The sequence below is a fragment of the Amblyomma americanum genome, chromosome 1 (assembly GCF_052857255.1).
Source record: "Amblyomma americanum isolate KBUSLIRL-KWMA chromosome 1, ASM5285725v1, whole genome shotgun sequence".
NCBI lineage: Eukaryota > Metazoa > Arthropoda > Arachnida > Ixodida > Ixodidae > Amblyomma > Amblyomma americanum.
In genome coordinates, this window is record NC_135497.1 from 265,056,634 (window position 1) to 265,080,143 (window position 23,510).

At 44.8% G+C, this 23,510-nt stretch overlaps 1 protein-coding gene across 1 annotated transcript in view; it reads right to left on the bottom strand.

Annotated features, from left to right (window-relative positions):
- LOC144115028 (ATP-binding cassette sub-family F member 1) overlaps window positions 1-23,510 on the bottom strand; it is a 57,452-nt gene that overhangs the window by 30,636 nt on the left and 3,306 nt on the right. Inside the window, exons 5-7 of the mRNA XM_077649154.1 lie at window positions 20,151-20,290; window positions 8,741-8,889; window positions 4,330-4,413 (exon numbers count right to left, since the gene is read on the bottom strand). Of these exons, the coding sequence (XP_077505280.1) occupies window positions 4,330-4,413; window positions 8,741-8,889; window positions 20,151-20,290 (373 nt within the window). The remainder of the gene's footprint in view (window positions 1-4,329; window positions 4,414-8,740; window positions 8,890-20,150; window positions 20,291-23,510) is intronic.

Sequence of the window (23,510 nt, forward strand, 5' to 3'; positions counted from 1 at the left end):
CGTGGCCGCTGGGAGGTATACGAAGTTTAATCCCCCTGCTTCTATAGTCGGATACAACTTAAATCGGCAGTGAAGCTCCACCTACATTCGGGACCGCCTCACAGAATTCCTCCATGACAAAAAAGTAGTCTGTTATTGAAACTTTTCTTGTCACATACACAAGAAGTTAATCACAAGAAAAAAGCTATAGAAGTTTGATACCTGGCTTGTTTCATAAAAATAAGCATTAAAAGCTGATTTTGTTTACTTTTGTGACTGGCTAGTAGAGTAACACAGTACGCCGTGGACTGTGGCCCAGTGTTAAGAACTGCTCTTTTTTCAAGGGGAGACGGCACTGAAATGATCAAAAAATACGAAAATTTTGATTTTGCAAAAATGGCATATTCGGGATCAATACCCTCTAAAGTTCCTGCCTAAAAAGTCTCAAGGTCTAAATTCGACCTCCAACTACTAAAACATTTATATATTTCGCACCTACTAAGCCTGGAAGCCTGGAGCTAAGCTGTGTCAAGGTTAAGACTGGCAATGGATGCGACGGTCACAACTGCCCTCATCAAGCCTGACTAGCATGGTATGATGATGCCTGCGCACCTTTGACTAGCACACAACAGCTGGCAGGACATTAGTCCGAGGGCTCTGTTGGCGAAAAATAGTCCGGCAGCACAGTTCTGGTTTCACTTTTCCGAGTTTCGCACCTGTGCATGGCAATGGCAGCTACCCACAACGCATCAAACAGCCAGCTGAGCACACTGCTGTGCGCCGATTCGGACGCTGGTGCAGCACAAGTCTCTCACTCTCTCTGTCTGTTTCTTTTTTTCTTCTTGCAGAAGGCACCTTGCTGTTTTAGCACCGACACGATTCCCTTGCTTCCACCCGCATGATTCTTCCGTTAGGTCTATGCGTCGAAGATGCACACTCGTCACACGTTATTCGCACCTAGTGCACCAGCATTCGCACCTGTTCCATTAAAGTCCTTCTCCTCCTCCTAGTGCATGTCCCAGGTTTTCATCAAAAAAATTTATTATGATGCAAACAGTTTTCGGCAATTTTTCTAGGAGCCATTCGCCAACTCCAACCTTCAGATAACTGAGACATTTTTCCCAGTCCCTCGAAGTCCAAATTTACGAACTTCGACCATACAAATTTCATCCTATGCAAGGCACACCAGGCAGAGCATAAGCAAGAAGGTAGCACTTTTCAGTGAGAGCATGCTGATAATGGGACCCCAAACCAAGAACACCAACTAATCCAAAATCTTGTCTGCGCACACACAGCAGTTTAGAGCATCGAGCTTCTATCTTGACCACACATGTGCTGAAAGAAAATAACACGTGTCCATGGCGAGTGCTTCTACAAGGAGCTCAGAAACGAACTTTAGTAAATGAAAGCCAGGTATATATGCACAGTCACAGCCACTGATGCAAAACTCCAAGTTTTGTTGGTTGTGCGCATGTGGCAGGGTTTACTGACCACTACATTTTACACCTGGCTACTGGTTCTTGGGGTTCCTGGCCATAAAAATGTTTTGGTTGGTTGCCAGCTGAAGATGCACATTGCTCAAAAAAACTTTTTTTTTTTTTGGACCAGCACCTGCTTTCTTTGGCGCAGCTCAGGCGCACTTTTGATGAACTTGCCACTTCTGGAGAAGAAAGATGCGAGGATATGCAAATTTATTAACATGGTGTAAATGGAGCACCTTGCAAGACACAGACAACAAAGTCAAGCTGACCTTGCATCGTGTGCTAACTGTCCAATTTGGCACTGGTTTCGGTGCCCTACATCACCACCATTTCAGGATGACATTTCACTCAGATTACAGAGAATCGGAACTAAAAAGCATTCCATACTTGACTGAAAGCACCTCATACAATGAGAGTTGCCACTTTGGTGCAATTGTTTCTAGGCATTCCACTGACCAATTTTCAGAATTCTACTCAACTTTTTTGTCACTGTTCAAGCTACCGTATTTACGCGCATAATTTGCGCCCTCGCATAATTTGCGCCACCCTTAACTTATCACCCGGGTTTACAAAAAAAAAAAATTTCTACTCGCATGTCTACGCACCGCGCTACACTAGACCATTATCATGCACGTGGGCTCTACCCTATGGCTCTACCCAGTAGCATTCGGCTATTCCGTGTGTTTGTTCGGAAGGCTTTCTGAATATTTTGTGCACTGGGCGTTCATGTTGGTGTCAGGGGCCGCTGTTACAATTGCGGTGCCACCAGCGGCATCGCCACTCGTAACGGCCAACAGAGCTTCCAGGGAGGATCGGCAGCTGATAGAAAGAGCCAACACTGCTGTTTGTTTGGCTGATAAATGTGACTCAACTGCCGGCTACGCTTTTCTTGGTGGCTCTGACGGCTTGTGTTTGGTTGTTCGGTCGCGTCTTGCGATGGGATATCACAACTACACGGCAAGTTTCAAACTGCTTGTCAGCGCCTTATCACGGCGCGGAGCAGCGAAGCCAGCGAGAATAACCGCGTGCGCACAAGTTTGCCCATAGACGACAATCGTTGTGTCGGAAAACTTCTGCGTACGTGGCTATTCTCGCTGGCTTCTCAGCTCTGCGCCGTGATAAGGCGCCGACAAGCAGTTTGGTCGACGCTCGTGCGGTACTGTTAAAGAATTGTGTGGTGTGATAATTGATTTATTGATTCGCGGTTGCTTTCCCGGACGAAGTTGCGAAAGCAAACTTACGGAATCCGGAACTGCCGAACAATTGGCTGGGCCGCAAGCGATGACGCTGTTTTAGCGTCTTATTCAGCTTCGTGTATGCACCTTCATGCCACCCCACAAGGGGGGGGGCCTTTCATTTACAGTGAACCTTTTTTCAGGGGCTGGCCAGCGTAGGGTGCGGGTCCGGGTGCTGATGTATACGCAGCAACATACACAGTACCTATATTGCGCGTTATGACCTTTGTTGAGTTTTTTAAGTCGCGCTCGCGAATTCCCCATATAATTTGCGCACCCCCTTCTTAGAGCCCTAATTTCTGAATAAAAAAAGCAAAAATTATGCGTGTAAATACGGTATATTTCACTACCGGCACAACACTAAAAAATCATACATTTCATGTATCATCCCCTGCGCAAAGATGGAAGAAAAAAAAAAGGAAGGCCAGAGCTGGGCCCATATATCAACTTATCTCTCTCATATCTCTTAACACTCTGAGCCACTGCGGTGTTTCAGTGGTTATGTCGCTCGGCTGGTGACCCAAAAGACGCGGGTTTGATCCTGGCCGCGGCGGCCGAATTTCGATGGAGGCGAAATTCTAGAGGCCAGTGTACTGTGCGATGTCAGTGCGCGTTGAAGAGCCCCAGGTGGTTGGAATTTCTGGAGCTATGGCATCCCTCATAGCCTGAGTCACTTTGGGTTGATAAAACCCCAACAAACCAAATGACAAACCAAATATTAACTCTAAACACTCTCCAATCAGCTGAAGTAGCAGGAGTTGTTCTGGCTCTCAATTGCAGAAAAAAGCCCAGTGGTGCAGTACAGTCAAACCACAAAAGCCACTACAACGAAATTTCCGCCCCAACAAAGTATTTCCAATTCTCCATCAACACTTTCCCATCAGCAAACCATGCAAGGCAATGCAATTATTTCCCCCACAACAAACAATTTTCTGAGCAAGGTTCCAATTCTGCAATATTTTTTTTGAGTGAGCAGCCAATTTATTTTTTTTTGCACAATCACATATGACCATATCTCATTAGGTTTCACCAAAAACGGCTGGCAAAGTTAGTTTGAACTTTCAATAGCAGAAGTGAAACTCCCCGCGGAATCAAAATTGATGTGCAGATACGTATGTGCACATAAAGACGCGATGTGGTGCACCATTGCCTGCAACGGTTTTGCTGACGGCTCGGACTCTGCGGTTGCAAACTGCGGCAGTTCGTGCGAGATGGCTTTCGGCTGTTACGCTCGCTTCACTGATGACAGTGCCATGTCGCTGATTTCTAAACGGCAAAAGACCACAGCACACAGATTTTTGGCAAATGAGGAGGGTGTGTTATTGGGCAAGTTGGTTTGACATTCTGAACACTAGTGCTGGCAGACGAGGGACAAAGGGAGAAAGAGACACGTCAGCACACTATGTGTCTCGTCCTCCCTTCGTCAAACATCTGCCAGCGCTACAGTGTGCAAATGAGGGTTGCTCCTGAACTATCCAGTCCAATCTGTCAATGTTCTGGCCAGATTTCACGACAATGAAGCTTCTGCTTCAGTAAAATTTTTCGTGGGTCCCCTGAATTTCGTTGCAGCAGGATTCGACTGTAACAGTGTCTGCACCCATGATTCATGAGTAACTCGCAAGTCATATACTTACTTATCAAGCCAAATGACAGCGTTGAGGTCCAAGTGATTGGTAGGTTCATCCAACAAAAGCAAAGTAGGTTCAAGAAAAAGGGCCCTGCAAAAAGGCATTTGCAAATAAGTTACTCTTTGTGGCAGACAAGGAGTAAAACAGTGCTTATGTTACTTCGAGTGAAGAATGGGGTTTGGAAATATCGTAAAGCACAACCCTTAAAGGGACACTGAGGAGAAATTGAAGTTGGCTTGTATCGATAGAATACCAGCTCCCGATCACAAAAACGCCGCTCTTACTGAAAACAAAGCTCTTGTAAGGTAGAAAATAGTAAGAACCAAAATACAGGTATCGCCGCCACAGGCCAAACTCGCAAGTACAAGCGTGGTGACGTCGTAGGACAAAAGATGCTACCTTAGAGGAATTTTCCTTCCTACATGGGGCGCGAATCTCTGAGGCTGACAAAGGAAGATTGCGCGGTTCAATATTGAAGTAAATTTTGTTTTAAAACCGATAGTGCACTTTTATCACACAAAGAATGCAGACAAAAGGCAACCTGAATGTTGGAAGCAAAGAAAACCGATGCTTGGCGGCGCCACAGGCGGCCAGGAGAGTTTCTATTTTTTAAGGCGCTTCGCGTCTATGAGCTTTGCGTGCCCCGTGGTTTTGTTTTGACGCGCCTCGATTTACAAGCGCCGAACAGCAGAGGAACTCCAAGTGCCGTTTCAAGTGCTAGTTAACCTTTGAAAGAGCCTGTTAAGGCTCGTCAGATGATCGCCACGGTCGATGAAAAACTATGATGGCACGATGGACGGTAATCGTACAAGGCAGCACTTGTGTCTTTGCACGCTCGCTCGGCGAAACATTCCCGGCTGTACCAGTCAACTTCAAACTACTTAACGGAAATCATTTATTAGGGACGGGAGACAAAGTACAAGGCAGTTCGGAAAAATTGCTGATGGCTTAGCTCTGTTAGGCCAGGATATACGTAGCGAAAGCGCGGAGATTTCTGCATCGGAAGAGTGCATTCACTAGATGCGCCTTTATTGTTAATTGCTGCTTGTGCCGTTGTGGCGGTGTGGTAGCGTCTCCGCCTCAAACGCCAAAAGCCATGGTTCGATTCCGGACCTCAGCACAGGATGTTTTTTTTTTTTGTTCAGTGAGTGGGCGGGGGGCTTCAGTGGCTCCCATAGCTGCCGCCACCGAATACGCTGGTTAGCGGTTAAGCGCAGGCTCTGTTAAGGCGCGTTTATGCTCCGGCGTAACACGCGCGCGCGCGCTGCATGGCGACGTCACGTCGGCGACGCCGACGCGTTCGGCGGCTTCGGTGCACTCTGACCGCACTGGCGGGGAGACTTGGGGCATGTCTCTATTTCGCGCCGAGTGCGCCAGCCGCCGCCGGCCCGGCCAGGCTGATTCGGCTCCGCGGCGAGGTGCGCGTTGTGACGTAATTCAATAACTTCGGCAGTTTGGCGGAGCTGTTCTTTTAGAGCTCTCGGCTAATTTGATCCATTCACGGTACACATATGAAGGTACATGCAAGTGGGCGAGAGCCCGATCCAGTGGACCCGTTGGATCTAGCGGAAGCCGTTGAAGCGTCGTGCGTCGGCTTTAGTTTCAAGGCGCCCACTTTAAACGCGACCGCCCTTGAGTACCTATCCGTTTTTTGTGGCAATAAAATAAATAACTTGGCCCTTACAACTGTGGGAGACCTCGACGCCGCCTGCTGCCCCGTGCAACCACTCCGTTCAAGGAATCCTAATCCGTTGGCCCCAAAGCCCCGGCCAGCCTCCGATGGGTGCAACGCGCAGACCTTGTCCTGGCGCCTCACGACTCCCCGCACTGTGGTTATGATATTTAGTTTGCAACGGCTGCTCACTGAGGAAGGAGGAAACGACCCGCCGGCGCCTAACCTAACCGTGCTCCCTCAAAAGCAGCGCATGCTCTGTGGGGCTGAGGTCGCTGAAATGCAGGCCAGAGATTTTGCGAGAACTACGTCGTCGGGTTCGGGAACGGGATCCATCGCAACGCTGGCAACACGCCGGTGCAAACGTAAACGAAGCGACGGTGGCAGCCCCCGATAGATGCCTTCAACGTGCGGCGGCGGTAGCTTTCATTTCGGCAGCTGCTAGACCGCACCGCTAGCCGCCAGAAATCACGGAGTCTCCGTTTACGTCACGTTTCACGTCACTCCGTTCTGTGTCGTCATAAGAGTTCTCCGTGTCGTCATGAGTTCTCAAGCTTGAATAGGAGCGGCGGGAAAAACTTTTTCAACTTCGAATCCAAATTGCTTTGAAATAAATGCATCGTTCGCTGCCGGACAAGCGGCAACAAAGCCATGAAATGCCGAACTATCAGATTTTGCTAACAAAAAAAAGTTGATAGGGTTCTCCTCAGTGTCCCTTTAAACACTGCACCCAAAAGGGAGCGTGCAGGTGCAACCGTCTTGAATACTCCTGGGGACTCAATAAAATGAAAAAATAAAATGAGAGCCCATGCAGAAATAACTTCGTTGCAAATCATCCTGCTTCTTGCTGTCACAGCAGCATGATCATTCATAAGAGTGTAGCCACTATCAAAGCTCATTTGTGGAGGAAAAAGTGTGCCTCTTTACAGCTGGAATTGGGCAGTGTATTTATGTTCACCAAAAGGCACCTGCTTCTCATGAACACTATGCAAAAAAACATGCTTAACAATAGTGTACAGACTGTGTAGTGAACCTTCCAGAAATCAGTTACCGTAAAAACCGGACTATAGGTCGGACCGGAATATAGGTCGACCCCCCAACTAACCAATTCTAAAAATGAAAAAAATCTTTTTCAATGAAAAAGTACCGAAAGACACCCTTACCTTGAAACAAATGCAACTCGACAGGTTGCACGATGGTGACAGTATTTATTTTCATTTAAATGCTGCTCGTATGTGCACCCGGCCAATTTTTTAACAGTATCGCACGCCCATCGACCTGCGTGTTTGTTTCTGGCACACAGAAGTACGGCGCAGTAGAGCAAAGCCCTTTCTCTTCATGAATCGCCGCACCCCGGATGGCGAGCACTTGAATTGCGCCCTCGTAAGTCTAGAGGCACGCGCGATCTTGCATGCAGCGCGACCTTTCCTTCCAATTCTGGATACGCTGCGGTTCGCATCTCTACCGCTTTCACGCGGATGCATTCAGCAGTCACAGGCAGCAATCTTGCACGCAGTGCAACATTTCCTTTGAATTCTGGATACGGTGCGGTCCGCACATGAAATGTTTTCTTCTGGTTGCTGCAAGTTGTAATATGCAGCTTCTGCCTCCGTCAGTACTGAATGCGCTTTTCGGATACTCCAAATTCGCGCTGTGCGGCCAGGTTGCCGTGAGCTTCCGCATACTCAATCGCGTTTTTCTTGAAGGCGACGGTGAATTGCCGTCGGCTTCAGCTCATTTTGAAACAAAATGTGAAAAAGCAGACCTCTTCTGTTGCCCTTTAACCACAGTATAACCTAGACGAAGGTTATACCGAGTAAAGCTATCCAAGCCACGATCCTGAGACATATGCAGCACTGCCAGGCCAAAATCTTGCTCAAATGCTTATCCACTTCTGTCCACTTAATGCCTCTCAATACAATGTACTTCATATCTTCACAAAACAAAAGTACAAAGTGCTCACATCCGTGCTTGAGGGAGACTGTAAGACGTGATCAGTCACTTAAAACTAAAATTGCAACTCATACAAATTGGTCCGGCTAACTGCAAATCATAGGCGAGGGTCTTCTCAAATGCAAGTGCTGCGTAAAGGGCTTTCGACCTGCTAATGGGGGAAAGGGCAAAAACATGTGGGCATATGCCCGCACTGGAAATGGTGAGAACACATGGCAGAAGCACGTAGCAAGGGGGGAGCTAACATGTTGCACTACGTACAGCGAGTTTTCCTTCTCATGCTGCTCCTACGATCAAGAAGCTCGGAGCTGAGAAAAAGGGCTGTCAACTAGTGGTTTCCGCTTCTCGCATGTTGTGCCGCAGCCAACAAGCAAGCGTCTCCTAGCATGCTGCTCTCTAGCGTACGATTTCGGCACCATGTTGATAGCCAATGAGTGTTGCCTCCACTGCTGGGATAGTAGCTTGGCAAATTTACAGCGGTGCATGAGGAGAGTCCGTTTCCCAAGGCAACGGGGGGCAAACCTAAGGAGGGGACATGGGGGAAGACGCAGGCCTCAGAATTTGTGGACACCTTGCCACCTGGTCACTAAATTAGCTCCCCTGATTTGCTATCACAAAACTATAGAGCAGACCATTGTGCCCAACCACAACTACATGGAAAACAATTTAGAAGGCACTACTTCACTACAACATGATAAAACAAGAGGATGGACTGCGATTCATAGCCCAGTGCCCTAAACACTGGGAAGGCATCAATGCAAAAACATGACAATGGACAAGAAATACTCTCACCTTGCAAGGGACACCCTCATCCTCCAGCCGCCAGAAAACTGCTTAGTTGCCCTATCTTGCATTTCACGTGTGAAGCCCAAACCAGCCAAAATACGCCGGGCGCGTGCTTCTGCAGAGTCTGCACCAATAAGCTGCAGCTCTTCATAAACCTGCATGAAACAGTTCCTGGTAATCAGCACAGGTTGTACCATTTGACACAGGCAGACCACGCAGCAATTCTGATAAAGCACATCACACATCATTTTGATGCTAACTTTTTGAAAAATTTGCTAAAAAAATGCTGCAAATAAAGAACCCATGCAACAAATTTCTACCTCACACCTCCTACATATCATAAGACTGCACAACAAAAAAATTAAAATACAAGAATGACTACAACAAGCTTTGGTAGCTTCAAGTAACTACAGTGAAAGACGTAATGTCTCCAACATAAAGGCTAATCTCTGGTCTATGGCATTCAAACAGGCAGCCAGTAGCAAAGGGAGACCAGCACTTTTACAGTACGAACTGCCAGCTAAAACTGAGCATCACCACAAGCACCCTGCAAAACATGAGCCGCGAACTTGCTAGGAAAGCAAAGAAAACGCCACTCACCTCTGTCTAACAGGCAGAGGCATGGTGTTTTACCACCATGAAACTTTTGCATAGTTCAGCCAAATTTCAAGTAACAGTACTAGCAAACATATAAGCACCGTAGTGAGTTAGTTATATCAAGGTAGACTACAGCAATGCCTTCATTACATGGAGTTGACAAATACGCACGCTTCAATGGGGGCAGCATTGGAGAACTCAGAAACTTTGTAACATGAAGAAATTTGCTAGACAGAGGTTCTTTACATCCAGGTTTAACTGCATACATTAACCGATTCAATTCATTCTGTACCATAGAAAAAATCATAAATTTTTGTTGGTTATTGATTTTTTTTCGTTAGAAAGAAGTTTATTGGTCCCAAAATGTATACAAAAGATCATAAGTGTACAGACGAGGTTCCCACAGTCAAAGACTGTACTGGGACCCTCGATAGATCAATAATACAAGAAATAATTACAGCAACTACAGCAACAGTTAGTGCATAATTATAAAATATAGAAAATAACAAATGAGTACTTCACCACAAAAACAAAAGCACCACAAAAGCACAAAATGCAGGCAATATATACATAAAAAGAGAATAAAACATCAGCATTCCAACAAAAAATACCTTGAGGTTATTCTTGAATGCAGGCAAGGAAATTGATGTTTTTAGAGTGGGCGGCAATGTATTCCAAAATGAAATTGCTTGAAAAGACGATGTCGTTTTACCATAATTGGTATGGACATTGGGGAGCAGAAAATTGTTTTTTGCTGAAAATCTGGTAGGGTTGCAATTGATCAGCAGGATGGGGTCTACAAACTGAAAATGTAGGGTGCCATGTAGTACAGAATCATGTCTAAAGAACATGATTCCAAGGTGATATTGGAAAAGCTGGCGGACTGGTAAAATATTGTGCTCATGCAATAAAGAACAAGCATTAGTAGAGAAAAGGCTATGGGTAATAATGTGGATTGCCTGGTTTTGTAAGTGTCGCAAAGATGATAAATGGCAATGATAAGTATTTCCCCATGCAATAATCCCATAAGTGATGTAACTGTGTATGAAGGCATAATACAAAGATAGGAGTAGGGTGCATGGAAAATATGGACGTGCCTTAATTAGCTCTCTGATGGCAAACATAGATCTTTTTTTTTGATGAGCGATATGGACAGAAAATTTAATAGCTGAATCAAGAAACACGCTGAGAAAGTTGGTGTTATCAGAAGCAGGAACATTACAAGAACAAAGGGTTAACGTAGGAGGACACGAAAGAATTTTCTGGCTACTTTTGAAGACTATGAATTTTGTTTTAGTAGAATTAATCACTAGCTGATTATCGGTACACCATTTGGCTACATTACTTAGAACGGCATTCAATTCAAGAGTCAGATCATCTATGGACGTATTAGATAATGACACTGTAGTGTCATCACCATATAAGACACAGTGAGTTGGGCTAATAGAATTAGGAAGGTCATTAATATATAGTATGCATTAAGGAGTAAGGGACCTAGAATGGAGCCCTGAGCAACACCTTGGTTAATAGTTTTAGCTTGTGAGAATCTTCCACCAATATTGATTATTTGTTGGCGATCTTGGAAATAGCTTTTTAGCAGTCGCGACACGGGACCTGTAATTCCATAAAATTTGAATTTTTAAGCAATATGGAGTAATTAATCATATCAAAAGCTTTTGTTAAAATCTAAAAAGACAGAGCCAACAAATTTTTCGTTATCAATACCTTGCTTGATAAAATCAGTCACAGATCGGAGCTAAGTTAGTCGAGCTGCCAAACTGGTGGGGGGAAATTATCTTAAATTCATCTAGGTAATTGTTTAAGCATTGAACTATCAATTTCTCAATTATCTTACTGACAGAAGATAAAATACCATATTTACGCACATAATTTGTGCACCCTTAACTTATGACCCGGGTTTACAAAAAAAACATTTTTTTCTTGCATATTTAACGCACCGCGCTGCGCTAGACCACCATCATGCATGCGGGCTCTACCCTATGGCTCTACCCAGTAGCATTTGGCTGTTCCGCGTGTTTGTTCGGAAGGCTTTTTGAATCTTTTGTGCACTGGGCGTTCATGGTGGTGTCAGAGCCCGCTGTTACAATCGTGGCTACACCAGCGGCATCGCCACACGGAATGGCCAGCAGTGCTTCTGGGGAGGATCGGCAGCTGATGGAAGAGCCAACACCGCTCTTTGTTTGGCTGATGCATGTGACTCGACTGCCGGCTACGCTTTTCTTGGTGGCTCTGACGGCTTGTGTTTGGTTGTTCGGTCGTGTCTTGCGATGGGATATCACAACTATACGGCAAGTTTCAAACTGCTTGTCAGCGCCTTATCCCGGCGCAGAGCGGCGAAGCCAACGAGAATAACCGCGTGCGCACAAGTTTGCCCACAGACGACAATCGCTGTGTCGGAAAACTTGTGCACACGTGGCTATTCTCGCTGGCTTTGCAGCTCCGCGCCGACAAGCAGTTTGGTCGACGCTCGCGCGGTACTGTTAGAGAATTGTGTGGTGTGATAATTGATTTATTGATTCGCGCCTGCTATCCCGGACAAAGTTGCGAAAGCAAACTTACGGAATCCGGAACTACCGAACAATTGGCTGGGCCGCAAGCAATGACGCTTTTTAGCGTCTTATTCAGCTTCATGCATGCACCATCATGCCATCCCGCAAAGGGAGGGGGGGGTGCGTGGCTATTCATTTAGAGTGAACTTTTTTTCGTGGGGCGGCCAGCATGGGGTGCGGGTCCGGGTGCTGTATATGCAGCAACATACACTATACCTATATTGCGCGTTATGACCTTTGTGGAGTTTTCTAAGTTGCGCTCGCGAAAGCCCCGCATAATTTGCGCACCCCCTTCTTCGACCCCTAATTTCTGAATAAAAAGTGCGCAAATTGTGCGCGTAAATACGGTAGTTGATAGTTAGAAATTAATCGTCTGTCTCCTTTCTTGAACACTGGGATTACCTTAGCTGTTTTGAGGCAAGCAGGAAAGACAACTGTCTCTAGGATGAGATCAATAACATGACAAAATGGTTCAAAAACCAGACTGGCTACAAGTTTAAGGTGGTGCGAGGATACCTTATCTAATCCAGTGCTAGTGTCCTTGAGGCCAGTAATCAGCAGTTCAATTTCACGAGGGGAAACAGGAAAAAGAAAATAAGATTGTTTAGAGTGCATGATGTTTATTTCGGAACTAAGTGGACGACCATAATGAGGAGCAAAAACAAAGTAACTAAAGGCATTCGCAATGTCATATGGCTCAGTGTAGACTGTACCACTGAAATTAATTTCAGTAAGGGGGCTGTGCTGTTTGCACTGGGTAATCTGAGGAAGTCACTCAAAAGTTTCCACTGCTTTTTAGTATTATTATCATTTTTATGTATTTCTTGCTCTCATAGTAAGATTTTCTCGAATTTTAAAAACTGCTGTGAAAAATAAGTACTGCACTAGTATATCCAAACTACGGCTAATCAATCGGATTCTTCATTAAGGGGGCACTGAAAAACTTGATCAAGCTTTTGTTTTTCATAAAAATCGATTCTTTTGTTTTTTTTTCTTGATCTGTTATGCTTGTCCAGCAGCAGAAGTCGCAGTCATTACTGAGAAAATGGCATTTAAAATTTTTCCATCACTCATTTCAAACTCATGATGTTTACACTGAAAAGGACTCCGTGATTACCAATACGAAGTGAGTGGAGGTGTAGCCTTGCCTCTGGGATCCACAACTAACAGTGTCAATGCACCGCAGTTCACTTGCAAAATCTGCCAGTGATGGCAACACCTGTATTCCATGTTTTGACCTCATCTAGCTTATAAAAGCCCTGTTTTCCCCGCAAGTAACATCTTCGCCAGTAGAATATAGTAACCTATTAATGCAGGCCAACTTCAATTTGTCCTCAGTGTCCCTTTAAAAACTGTGAACGTGATCAGTGATGAAGTCTGAAACATCTATTCACAAAATTAGGAACAAGCACAGAACAAAATATCCAATAAGACACATTTCTCATTATATTAAACTGTGCTATGACAATTAAAATGTAATATACACAAAATCTGTGCCGCGTTTATGTCTAAGGCTTCAGTCATACCACTCCAGAAAATTTGCTCTCTTCCTTGTGGACCATAAAGTGAGGATTTGCAATGCTTCTGCCATTTGGTGAAGCAGTTGCACGAAGCACTCTCCATTCCCTTTAGGCACGTGGCATAAAAGTTCAGACAAAGAAGGTGTTTGGTTTGGTTTATGAGGGTTTAGTATTGCAAAGCAACTCAGGCTATGAGGGGCATCATAGTGAAGGGCTCCGGAAATTTCGACCACCTGGGGTTCCTTAAAGTGCACTGACATCGCACAGTATACGGCCTCTAGAATCTCGCCTCCATCGTAATTCGACTGCTGCGGCCGGGTTCAAACTCGCATCTTTTGGGTCAGCAGCCGAGCGCCTTAACCATTGAGCCCCCGCAGTGGCTAGACAAAGGTGTGTAGAAGCTTCTGGCATTAAATACAGTAGCCAACTGATTTTTCTAATACCAGTGATTCCAACTTGCGTGATATTTCGACTTCACTGAGGAACCGTCACACACCTCACAGGAACATATACATATCCATGGCCAATACTTCAGACTCAGTGGAAACCGAGAGTTCCAATTTTCGGACTACACTAGACGTCAGCAATATACAATACTGTAGAAACCATTTTTCAACCAAAAGTTTGTTTTATCAGCCTAATATCGATACGAACGGGAACTGCTGTCACAATCAACCAATTCTTTGCCGCCATGAGAGGCACCATCTTGGATTTATATTGGATGGACAGGCTTGTATATGTTTGTCTATTTGTTCTTGACCATTGCTCCTCAAGTTAATGGTACACTTAGCTTTGCATTGCACTGGCCCACAAAGGGCATGCAATCACGTTGAAAAAGGGGCCAGCTGCAGCGTATGCCACGGCGGTTCCGTCGGTGTTCATGACCGTCGTTGCCCATGGAAGCAGACTGTTATTGCTTCGTACGGCATGTGCATTCGTTTGCTGCGTGGCCTGAGGCTGCATCGCACTGTCCGCATCACGAGGTGGTGCGGACATGAAGAAAGTATAACTCTGGCTCAGATACAGTCTAATGTTATCGCTTGCTAACGGTATGCAGCAGGCGGTGAAGTTTGCGGTTTTTAAAGTCAGTTTTTCACAGAAATTAGATTTTTTTTTTAACTTCACCGATTTTTCTAACTGTTCGATTATTCGGACCATTTTCCGGGTCCTACTCGGTCCTAAAAATTGGTTGGCGACTGTATATGCTGGATCACCCTATCTTCTGACAGCCGGGCAGTGCCTAACAGGGCATTGGTAGCTAGGTGTGGAAGTAGAGGTGTTCTTTCCGATGTCTCATTAAAAAATTAAAAATATAACTGTTTTCATGACAAACAGGATCACAAGGATAAAAGAGTACAGAGTCAATCACACTTGTCTAGAGCGCTGGAGCGGTGCTGTCCGGAAAAAATAAAGCGAAATTCCAAAGCAAGTATCGACTTTCTCTGATTACACTTGTGCTAGAGAGCAGCCGAATGGACATATGAATTGCACAGGCACCAGCACCTTATCCCTAGCAAAGCAGATGTGTAAAGGTTTCACTTCATTTGCTCTGCAGCACACCGCTGGAGTGCTCTAAACAAGTGTGATCAACTCTGTACTTCAAAAATTTGTGTGCCTCAGACAAACATGGGCCCTATGCGTTAGCCTTCGCACAATGCTGTGCATTCAACAGTTAGTCAGTTATATTGATTTTAATGGCACAAAAGCAACTGAGGCTATGATGTGCCACTGTGCATTCAACAAAACAAGCACTTCAATTGCTGCAGACACATCAGGTTATAAAGGTAACGTGCACCAAACATGAAATAAGAAATGTACCAGATCTTCACAGCCCAAAACATAAAATAATGCTCACTCCTGAGCACCTGACAGGATCCCTAGCTTCTGTAATGAAGTGCAACTATCAAAGCTAAAAAAGCTAAAAACAAACGATCCAACATACTAGTAAAGCTTAGACGCAAGTGTAGAGTGACTGTAACATGAGATAAGAACAGTTTCTTTTGCAAACACATTCATTATGTGCCATTTCCATCAGGAGATACTCCTGGCCAAAGTTACTATTCTTGAAACTATGTCAGGTAAGCGAGACGAAGTGGGACATCAGTTTTCGGTGTTCAGTTTTCGGGATCACATTACTTGTCTGAAATGCCAGATTCGTTTTTTTTAAAGGTATTATAAACACTCAACAACACTGGAAAAACGAGTTTTCAAGCAACAGTGCAACAGCATGCAGACACTGAAATATCAGGGCACTGGTGTTTCTAATTTCACCTCCATCAAATACACCCCCAATGGCCAGATATCAAAATCTGTGAACTCATTCAGAAGAAACCCAACATTGCAAGTCATATATGGCGCCGCAAGGAAAGCTGTGCACAAGTAATTTCTATCGTATTACCTAATGCCCCAGCAGCACAATGCAGTCATACACCTTAAATATATATATATATATATATGCAGTGAAAGCTCGTTAATTCGACCCCCGTTAATTCGGACAATCGGATAATTCGACCTGCAAGCATGGTCCCTACAATTATATATAGGAGTCTATGGGGCAAAACACTCGTTAATTCGGACAAATTTTACTGCCCATCGGTTAATTCGAACTAGTTCCACAGCCCGCCAAGAGCGGCGCTACTGTAAAGTTGGAAAAAAAGAATGTAGCGTAGGCCATCCGTACGGTCATCGTCATCAGCAGTGCGAGAGAGGGCGAGGGAAGCAAGGTTAGCAGTGGCCGAAGCGCCCGGTGTCTTTCTTTGTGCTTCGTTGCCTCTTGCAGTCATGCTCAGTCGCCGTGTTAACCCTATCTTCAGCAAGTCTCGTTTTGGCGTGTGTCGTCGTTGCCCAGTGTTTCTTGCTGCTACGATCGCGGTTATTGAACCCTAACACGCCATTTCTGGATATTGCGTGCTTTGCCAGCGTGTTTACTGTGCTGTTTTCGAGTGCGTAGCGCGCCGTGCCTGCGCGCCTCGCCATCGCGTCCTGAGCACCTGCCCCAAACGCCGAAGCGCACGGTGAAAGAAGCCGCAGAAGCCTTGTCCGTGCTGGAAGACTTCTGTGAACAAATTCCGGATGGTTCGCGTGCCGCGGAGCATCTGGCAGCTGTTAGAGCTATTGTAGCCGCTCAAATTCGCCCGAAAAAGCAGACGACGATAACAAACTTCTTTGCCAAATAAAGGTATGTCATGCTGGGGCAAATTTCATGTTTTTTGTGGTTCATTCGATATTTCGACATTCGGTTAATTCGACAATTTTTCGCGGTCCCGTCAGTGTCGAATTAACGAGCTTTTACTGTGTGTGTGTGTATATATATATATATATTTATATATATATATATATATATATATATATATATATATATATATATATATATATATATATATATATATATATATATATATATATATATATATATCGTATTTACACGATTGTAAGTCGACCCTTTTTTTGAAATTTAAAATTCCGAAGTGGGGGGGGTCGACTTACAATCGAAACGAAACCTTGAACTGCCAATAAAAGCAAGAAAAACAATCTATCAGGGACGCTACTGCGATGTTAGAAGTTTTTGTTTGCTCTACGGCTTCAAGCGTAGCATTCAGGTATTCCGCGGACTTTTTGGCCAGGATTTTTCATTTTTTATTTTTACTGCGCACACCGTTACCCATTGCGATGGTTCAGTGCTACTGAACAGGACACCAGGGTTAGAACCCGACCGCGGCGGCAGCGTTTCAATGGAAGCGAAACGCAAAGGCACCCGTGTGCTGTGCGATGTCAGTACAGCAGGTTAAAGATCCCCAGGTGGTCGAAATTATTCGGGAGCCCTTCACTACGGCACCTCGTTCTTCCTTTCTTCTTTCACTCCTTCCTTGATCTCTTCCCTTACAAATGGGTTTCCGCCGATATTTGAGACAAATACTGCGCCACTTCCTTTCCCCCAAAACCAATTTCATTTCATTTCACTTGCGGGAAGGGCCGCTGTCCCGCTGTTCCAATTGCAGAGTCTGTGCCAGCCCCGGGAGTGTCGCTAGCTGATGGAAGAGCCACTATTTCAGTTGGTTGCGCAATACGTAACAACGGCGCTTCTGGGGAATGCCGATGTTTGCTGGAAGAGCCGACGCCCCGACACCGATCACTCTTTGTTTGCTGGTGCTTGGAGTTGGTACTTTTGACTCGACTGCCGGCCGCGTGCTTCGCCATGAGCTCTCCAGGTTCGAAAAGCATTCGGCGCTCATTCACTGCAGCGTTCAAGAGGGAGGCCATCAGTTACGCCGAAGAAACCAACATCTGTGCGGCGGGCCGCAAGTTCGACGTTTCTGAACGGTTGGTACGGGAATGGCGGAAGCAGCGAGACAAAACTTTCGACTGCGACTCCAAGCGAAAAGGTTTCCGCGGGCCGAAGTCGGGATGCTTTCTGGAGCTGGAGGTCAAGCTTGCAGCGTATGTCACCGAAATACGTGATCGGTCCCTTCCAGTGACATGCGAAATGATCACACAACAAGCCCGGGTCTTTGCTGCGGAAGCTGAAATACTGTGAACAGACTTCAAAGCCAGCAGGGCTTGGGCTTCGAAATTTATGAAGAGGGCTGGCTTCTCTCTTCGTCGGCGTACTAGTGTATGCCAGAAGCTGCCTGCTGCTTACAAGGAGAAAGTTCTCGCCTTCCATAGGCACTACCTCAAGCTCCGCGACTCGCGGCGATACCTGCTCGGCCAAATCGGCAATGCGGACCTGACTCCCGTCTACTTTGACATGACGAGCAACACAACAGTGAGCGTGAGGGGAGCTCGCAAGGTTAAGCTTCTCACGACAGGAAACGAGAAACTTCGGTTCACTGTTATGCTATCATGCTTGGCAGATGGCACAAAGCTCCGACCGTACTTTGTCTTCAAAAGAAAAACTATGCCAAAGGAAATGTTCCCAAAAGGTGTGATTGTGCGAGTGAACGAAAAAGGCTTTATGACGGACGACTTAGTTATTGATTGGTACCGTCGGGTGTGGCTTTTGAGGCCAGGGGCATCCCTCAAAAATCGCAATCCGAACCTCCTCGTGCTGGACTCATTTTGCGGCCACCTTACCGCGAAAGTGAAGGCAGAGCTCTGAAAAGAAGATACAGATATGCTGGTGATTCCCGGCGGTCTGATGGGGCAGCTGCAGCCGCTAGACGTTGGCATTAACAAGCCATTCAAGGACTTGCTCCAGCGTGAGTACAACGAGTGGCTGGCGGCAGAAGGACGGGAACTTGCGCCCAACGGGGCGCGTGAAGAGAGCCTCCCAGGCGGCTGTGTGCGGGTGGGTGATTTCCGCTTGGGCGGCCGTTCCACACGATGTCGTGGTGCGGTCATTTAGGAAGTGCGGGCTTTCAATGGAGGACGATGTGCTGTGGGATCGCAGCGGCGATGACGACGACGACAGCAGTACCACTGAAGATGACTCTAGTGAGGATGAATAGCCCATCTAAGCAATAAATTTTCGTTTTTGAAGTGCTCCACTGGTGTTTTTTTTTCGGACATGCGATTTGGGGGGGGTCGACTTACATTCGAGACGACTTACAATCGTGTAAATACGGTGTATATATATATACTTTAGAAATAAAAACCAGCTATCTCTTTGGTATCTACCACAGGTTTTCTGAATGCTCAGCATTAATAAAGGTAAATGAGTGTAATCATCAGGAGATGGGTGCAAAGAGCATGTAGGAGCAATTTTGATTTCTTCAAGCATCAAAAGCTTGCTCAGCATTTCACCTTCTCAAGTCTTCTGTGAAAAAAATGTTTCTTACCTAGTGCCTTAAAATGATCAGTTGGCCACATAATTCTACTAAATCTGGTTTAGAGAGCCTTCAATGATTTTCCTGGCATAAGAAATAACCAAAATAATCAAGATATTACAGGAACTTTTCTTTTTACAGTTTGTTGAAAAATGTTCTCCTGTACACAAAAACCATATTTTTGAAATTTGTGGATTACCTTTATTAGTTAAAATTATGAAAAAGAATTGCTAGTAGTTGGGGTTTCCCACTTGACATAACAGCTCGCTGACATTCACATCAATGGTCTTCTCATTGATAAAGACATAAACCACCCACAATATTTTTAACCCTGGATGGTGCTTTTTTTTATGCCTGGAGTTTGACATCCTGGGAACTGCGGCAGTGCAACAAGGAGATAAGGCTCTTCAATGCAGAGTCATCTCATGGGCACTATCCATAGTGCCACTGTAAGTGCAGAGTTACTGCTGAAAGCCTCCACTTGAAAAAAATGTTCGTCTCAGCTTTTCAGCAGACCTTTTAACAGCTGTCTCCTAATAATTATGAAGTTTAGAAATTTCATGCCCTTGCATTTCCATTCAGTCATAGCAAGTAGGCAGCCACTTTTCTGTGACACTCTCACAGTGGCAAATAAAATGCAACCAAAATGCAACAATGAAGTACAGGATAGGGCATAGGGCACCTGTAGTCAGCTAGTGTCAAGAACCTGGCACTTACCTTATCCCTGGGTGACTGTAAGATGGTTATAAATACATAATAAGCTGAGATCATTACTAGCTGTATTGGCACAACTCCCCATGCTGACTCAGACTCCCAAGGTAGCGAAAGAGTTAAAGCTATTCACGTCAACTGCTTTATAAGAAGTAACACATTGAATAAAACGCGGTCTTTTGATTCATTATCCCCACAACAGGAGAATTGCAAACTAGTTTCATTGGTAGGCAATATGAAACTGAATCCTTACTTCGCTAAGTCTGTCTTGGTTCTTCAAGTTGCCACGAGCTGCATCCTCTTCCAGTATTTTCTGCTCTGCCAGCAGTTCAGTACGCTTGACATCAGCCTTGAGGACAACCTCAACAGCGGGAGTGTCATCAGCAACCACCTCTGCCAATGAGACAAAGGGCTGGTCAGTCAATTATGGCATAAAACTGCAAAACCACCTATCAGAACAAGTGCACATCAAAGAGGAACATTTCATTTGATCCAATACAGTAGAAAACTTTTTTCAGTAAGCAGGGCTGACATAAACAGCCAATAAATACTACATGAACACTAGATGAAAACATTTCCTGACAATGTCCCATTTACCATTATTTCGAAGAGAAAAACAAGATGATCAGCACATTATATAACATCTTAACCTAAATTAAGACCACTGCTATACCCTAGAAATGAAATGGACAAGTGATACCTGGCATAGTCCGTATTCTTACAAGTCCAGTTCCTAAGCAAACTCAAAAGAAAAAAAGGGAATGCGCTTTTAGCCTCCCATGCCTGTTTTGACAAATGACTGCAAGGCTGGGTGAACCTGCACTCCTTTAACCTTGGCCAAGTGTGCCAACGACGAAAAAAGTGGAAATATTAACTTGTATCATACATATTTATGCAATTGCTCAACAAATTGATTAGCTGGCAGTTTCCACAAGGATAATTTGAATGAACTAATTTGAATGGTCAACTATGGAACGAAAAAAGAAGTGTTTGAAGCAATTCATGTGGGTTTAGGTCGCATGATGTTTAACGGGTTAAAACGCTGGATGATGCATGTGGGAGAGCAAATAAATGATATGGGTGCTGCAATAATAGTGTTTGAACAAACAATCTTGTGCAGGGTGATGAGGTGTTCACATGTGTGCCTGTGCACTAATGATCTGTGATCATAGCAAAAAATGATGTTCATACCTCTGGTATATAATTCAAATTGCTTTGTTTTGAATGGGTTCAAGTTTACAAATGTCACAGAGTGGGATGACCAGACTATGGGCGTGTGCTCGGGTATGGGCCACATTAAAGATTTATACGCTGTTAGTCTACACTCTTTTGTAGAGTTTTTTAACGTGGGGGTTAAATAGCAGAGTTATATTAAATATTACCACTTCTGCAATCTCCTCGGACATTTACGTATGGTTTGCCTGACTTGCCTTATTTTTTTTGCCCCTCCTCTCTCTAATGTGCCATGTACCCTGAGGGTAAACTAAATAAATAAATAAATAAATAATGCATCCCCTGTTACATGCCACGGATGCCATGGTGACTGCATGATGTGCATTGACATCATGCAGTCACCATGGCCAGAATTCAATAGGCCAAATGGAACCCCCCCTGTACACCATGTGATCAGATCCCACCACCTCGTGCTCATCAGCAGAACATCTTAGCCAGTGTACTGCTGAGGCAGGTCAGCATAGGTTACCAACAGGGAAAGCCTAAGCCCAGAACATTAACAGAACTAGTTACTCCTCACATCCTTACAGTCTTGATTAAATAACTTGGTGTGAGCTACTCGGCCATTCATCCTGAACCAATAAGCAGAATAAAAACCAGGACAATGAAGAAACATAAAGACAACAGAAAGAAAGATACAGGACGAACGCTTGCACTGTCAGCTTTATGCTTCTTTGTTACCCTTGTTTTTCGTGCTGCTTAACGGTTATAATTTTGTGCCACACTCCATGCTTCCAGCATTCTGGGCAAATCTGATGGCACACAGGTTTGCGTACCTTTGAGCATGAACAAGGCAATAAGTAATAAGACTGGTCTTTATGAGCACTGCTCATGAAAAATGCATAATGAAATGAAGAGTTCGGCAAAATTAAAAAATGAAATAACAAGCTACTGAAGAAAATGAAGATATTGACTATGAATGGAGCCCTGAGCAAAAGCAACAAAACAAACAGGGAGCATAGTTTATCCTCACAACTATAAGCTTCTGAGCATAGGTATCTCTAACTTTTGGGCATACACGACGGAAGCCAACAGTCACCGAAACCAAAGAGCATAGGGGATTCTTTTTTATTTGTGATGTTCATAAACACCACAAATAAAAAACACATCCCTTATGCTCCTCGCTTTCGATGACTGTTGGCTTCCGTCATTTATGCCATTAGAAGCTCCTCTTTTCCTTTCCTGCTCAATTTCTGGGCATGCATGCCAACAAACTTCCACTTGATACAAAAGCATGCATTTACAGAGGGCCAAAGTGTGAATTTCACAAGTAGTAACATTCACACTTTGACCCAATTGGTCAAGACCCAATTGGTCAAGACTCTCTCTATACATCTTATAGCGTAAGCCCTCACAAAAGGTGAAGCACTGCAAAAAAACACAGGTTAGGTGCATAGTTCTGAAGTGTGGGTGCTGCTAATTTGTCCACAATTTAATCATACCTGCTTGAGCATATTTATAATGTTTAGCATGTCACCATTCGATAAAAACTGCATGATAAGCTCACCAGCTTGAACCAGCTCAAGCACTGAAATTAGCCTAGACAAAATCTAAATGGGTCAGCCCGGGGTCAACTGACCAAGACACTTATACCCCTGTCACACTGCCAGTTTCAATGCCCATCGAGTCGAGGACCTTTGAGATTCTCAATCGCCATCGAACTCAAAGGAGTTCTGTCGCTGCTACACGGAAAATCTCAATGGCCATTGAAATCGTTATCGTGTCTCACGCCAAGCTTGTGTGGCGCCACAATCGCTACTTTGGATTTTGCGCAAATAACAAAAATATTTTATAAATATAAACTAAATGCTGAAATACACGCATACGCGCATGTCGTTTAAAATACTTTTAGTTGCACATACGTGATGGACGCCGCGCATTGTTCTAGTGCCATCTACTGACAGATGCAGACACTGCTGTAGCCACTACAAGACGAGTCATAACCAAGCTAGTCGAACTGCATTGAACCGCTGCTTCAACAGGCTTAACGCCTGGGAAATCGCCTTTATATCTGAAAAACAAAAGCTATTTCTCTATTTAAACTTTATGCAAGGGTAAGAATGGGCAAATCGAAAGTGAATACAACAGTTTAGAACACGATATTGCTTTGAGGCATTAGCGACGAAGCTGTTATCACTGTGAAGCGGGCGGGCAGGGCGCCGCCATGTTGTCAACGCTATGTACGGAAGCAACGCAAAGACCGCAGCGTAAAAATTAATACGCTTAATGCACTTAAACCCGGACTGATACAATTTTAAAATTATTGTACAGACTTCCTGCATTAAAGTTTAGGTAAATAATGTTTGTTTGTGGTTTTGGACCGTGAATGCATTGTGTACGAAAGTGCGTGTTGTCGTCGCTCGAAGCAACGCTAGCAACC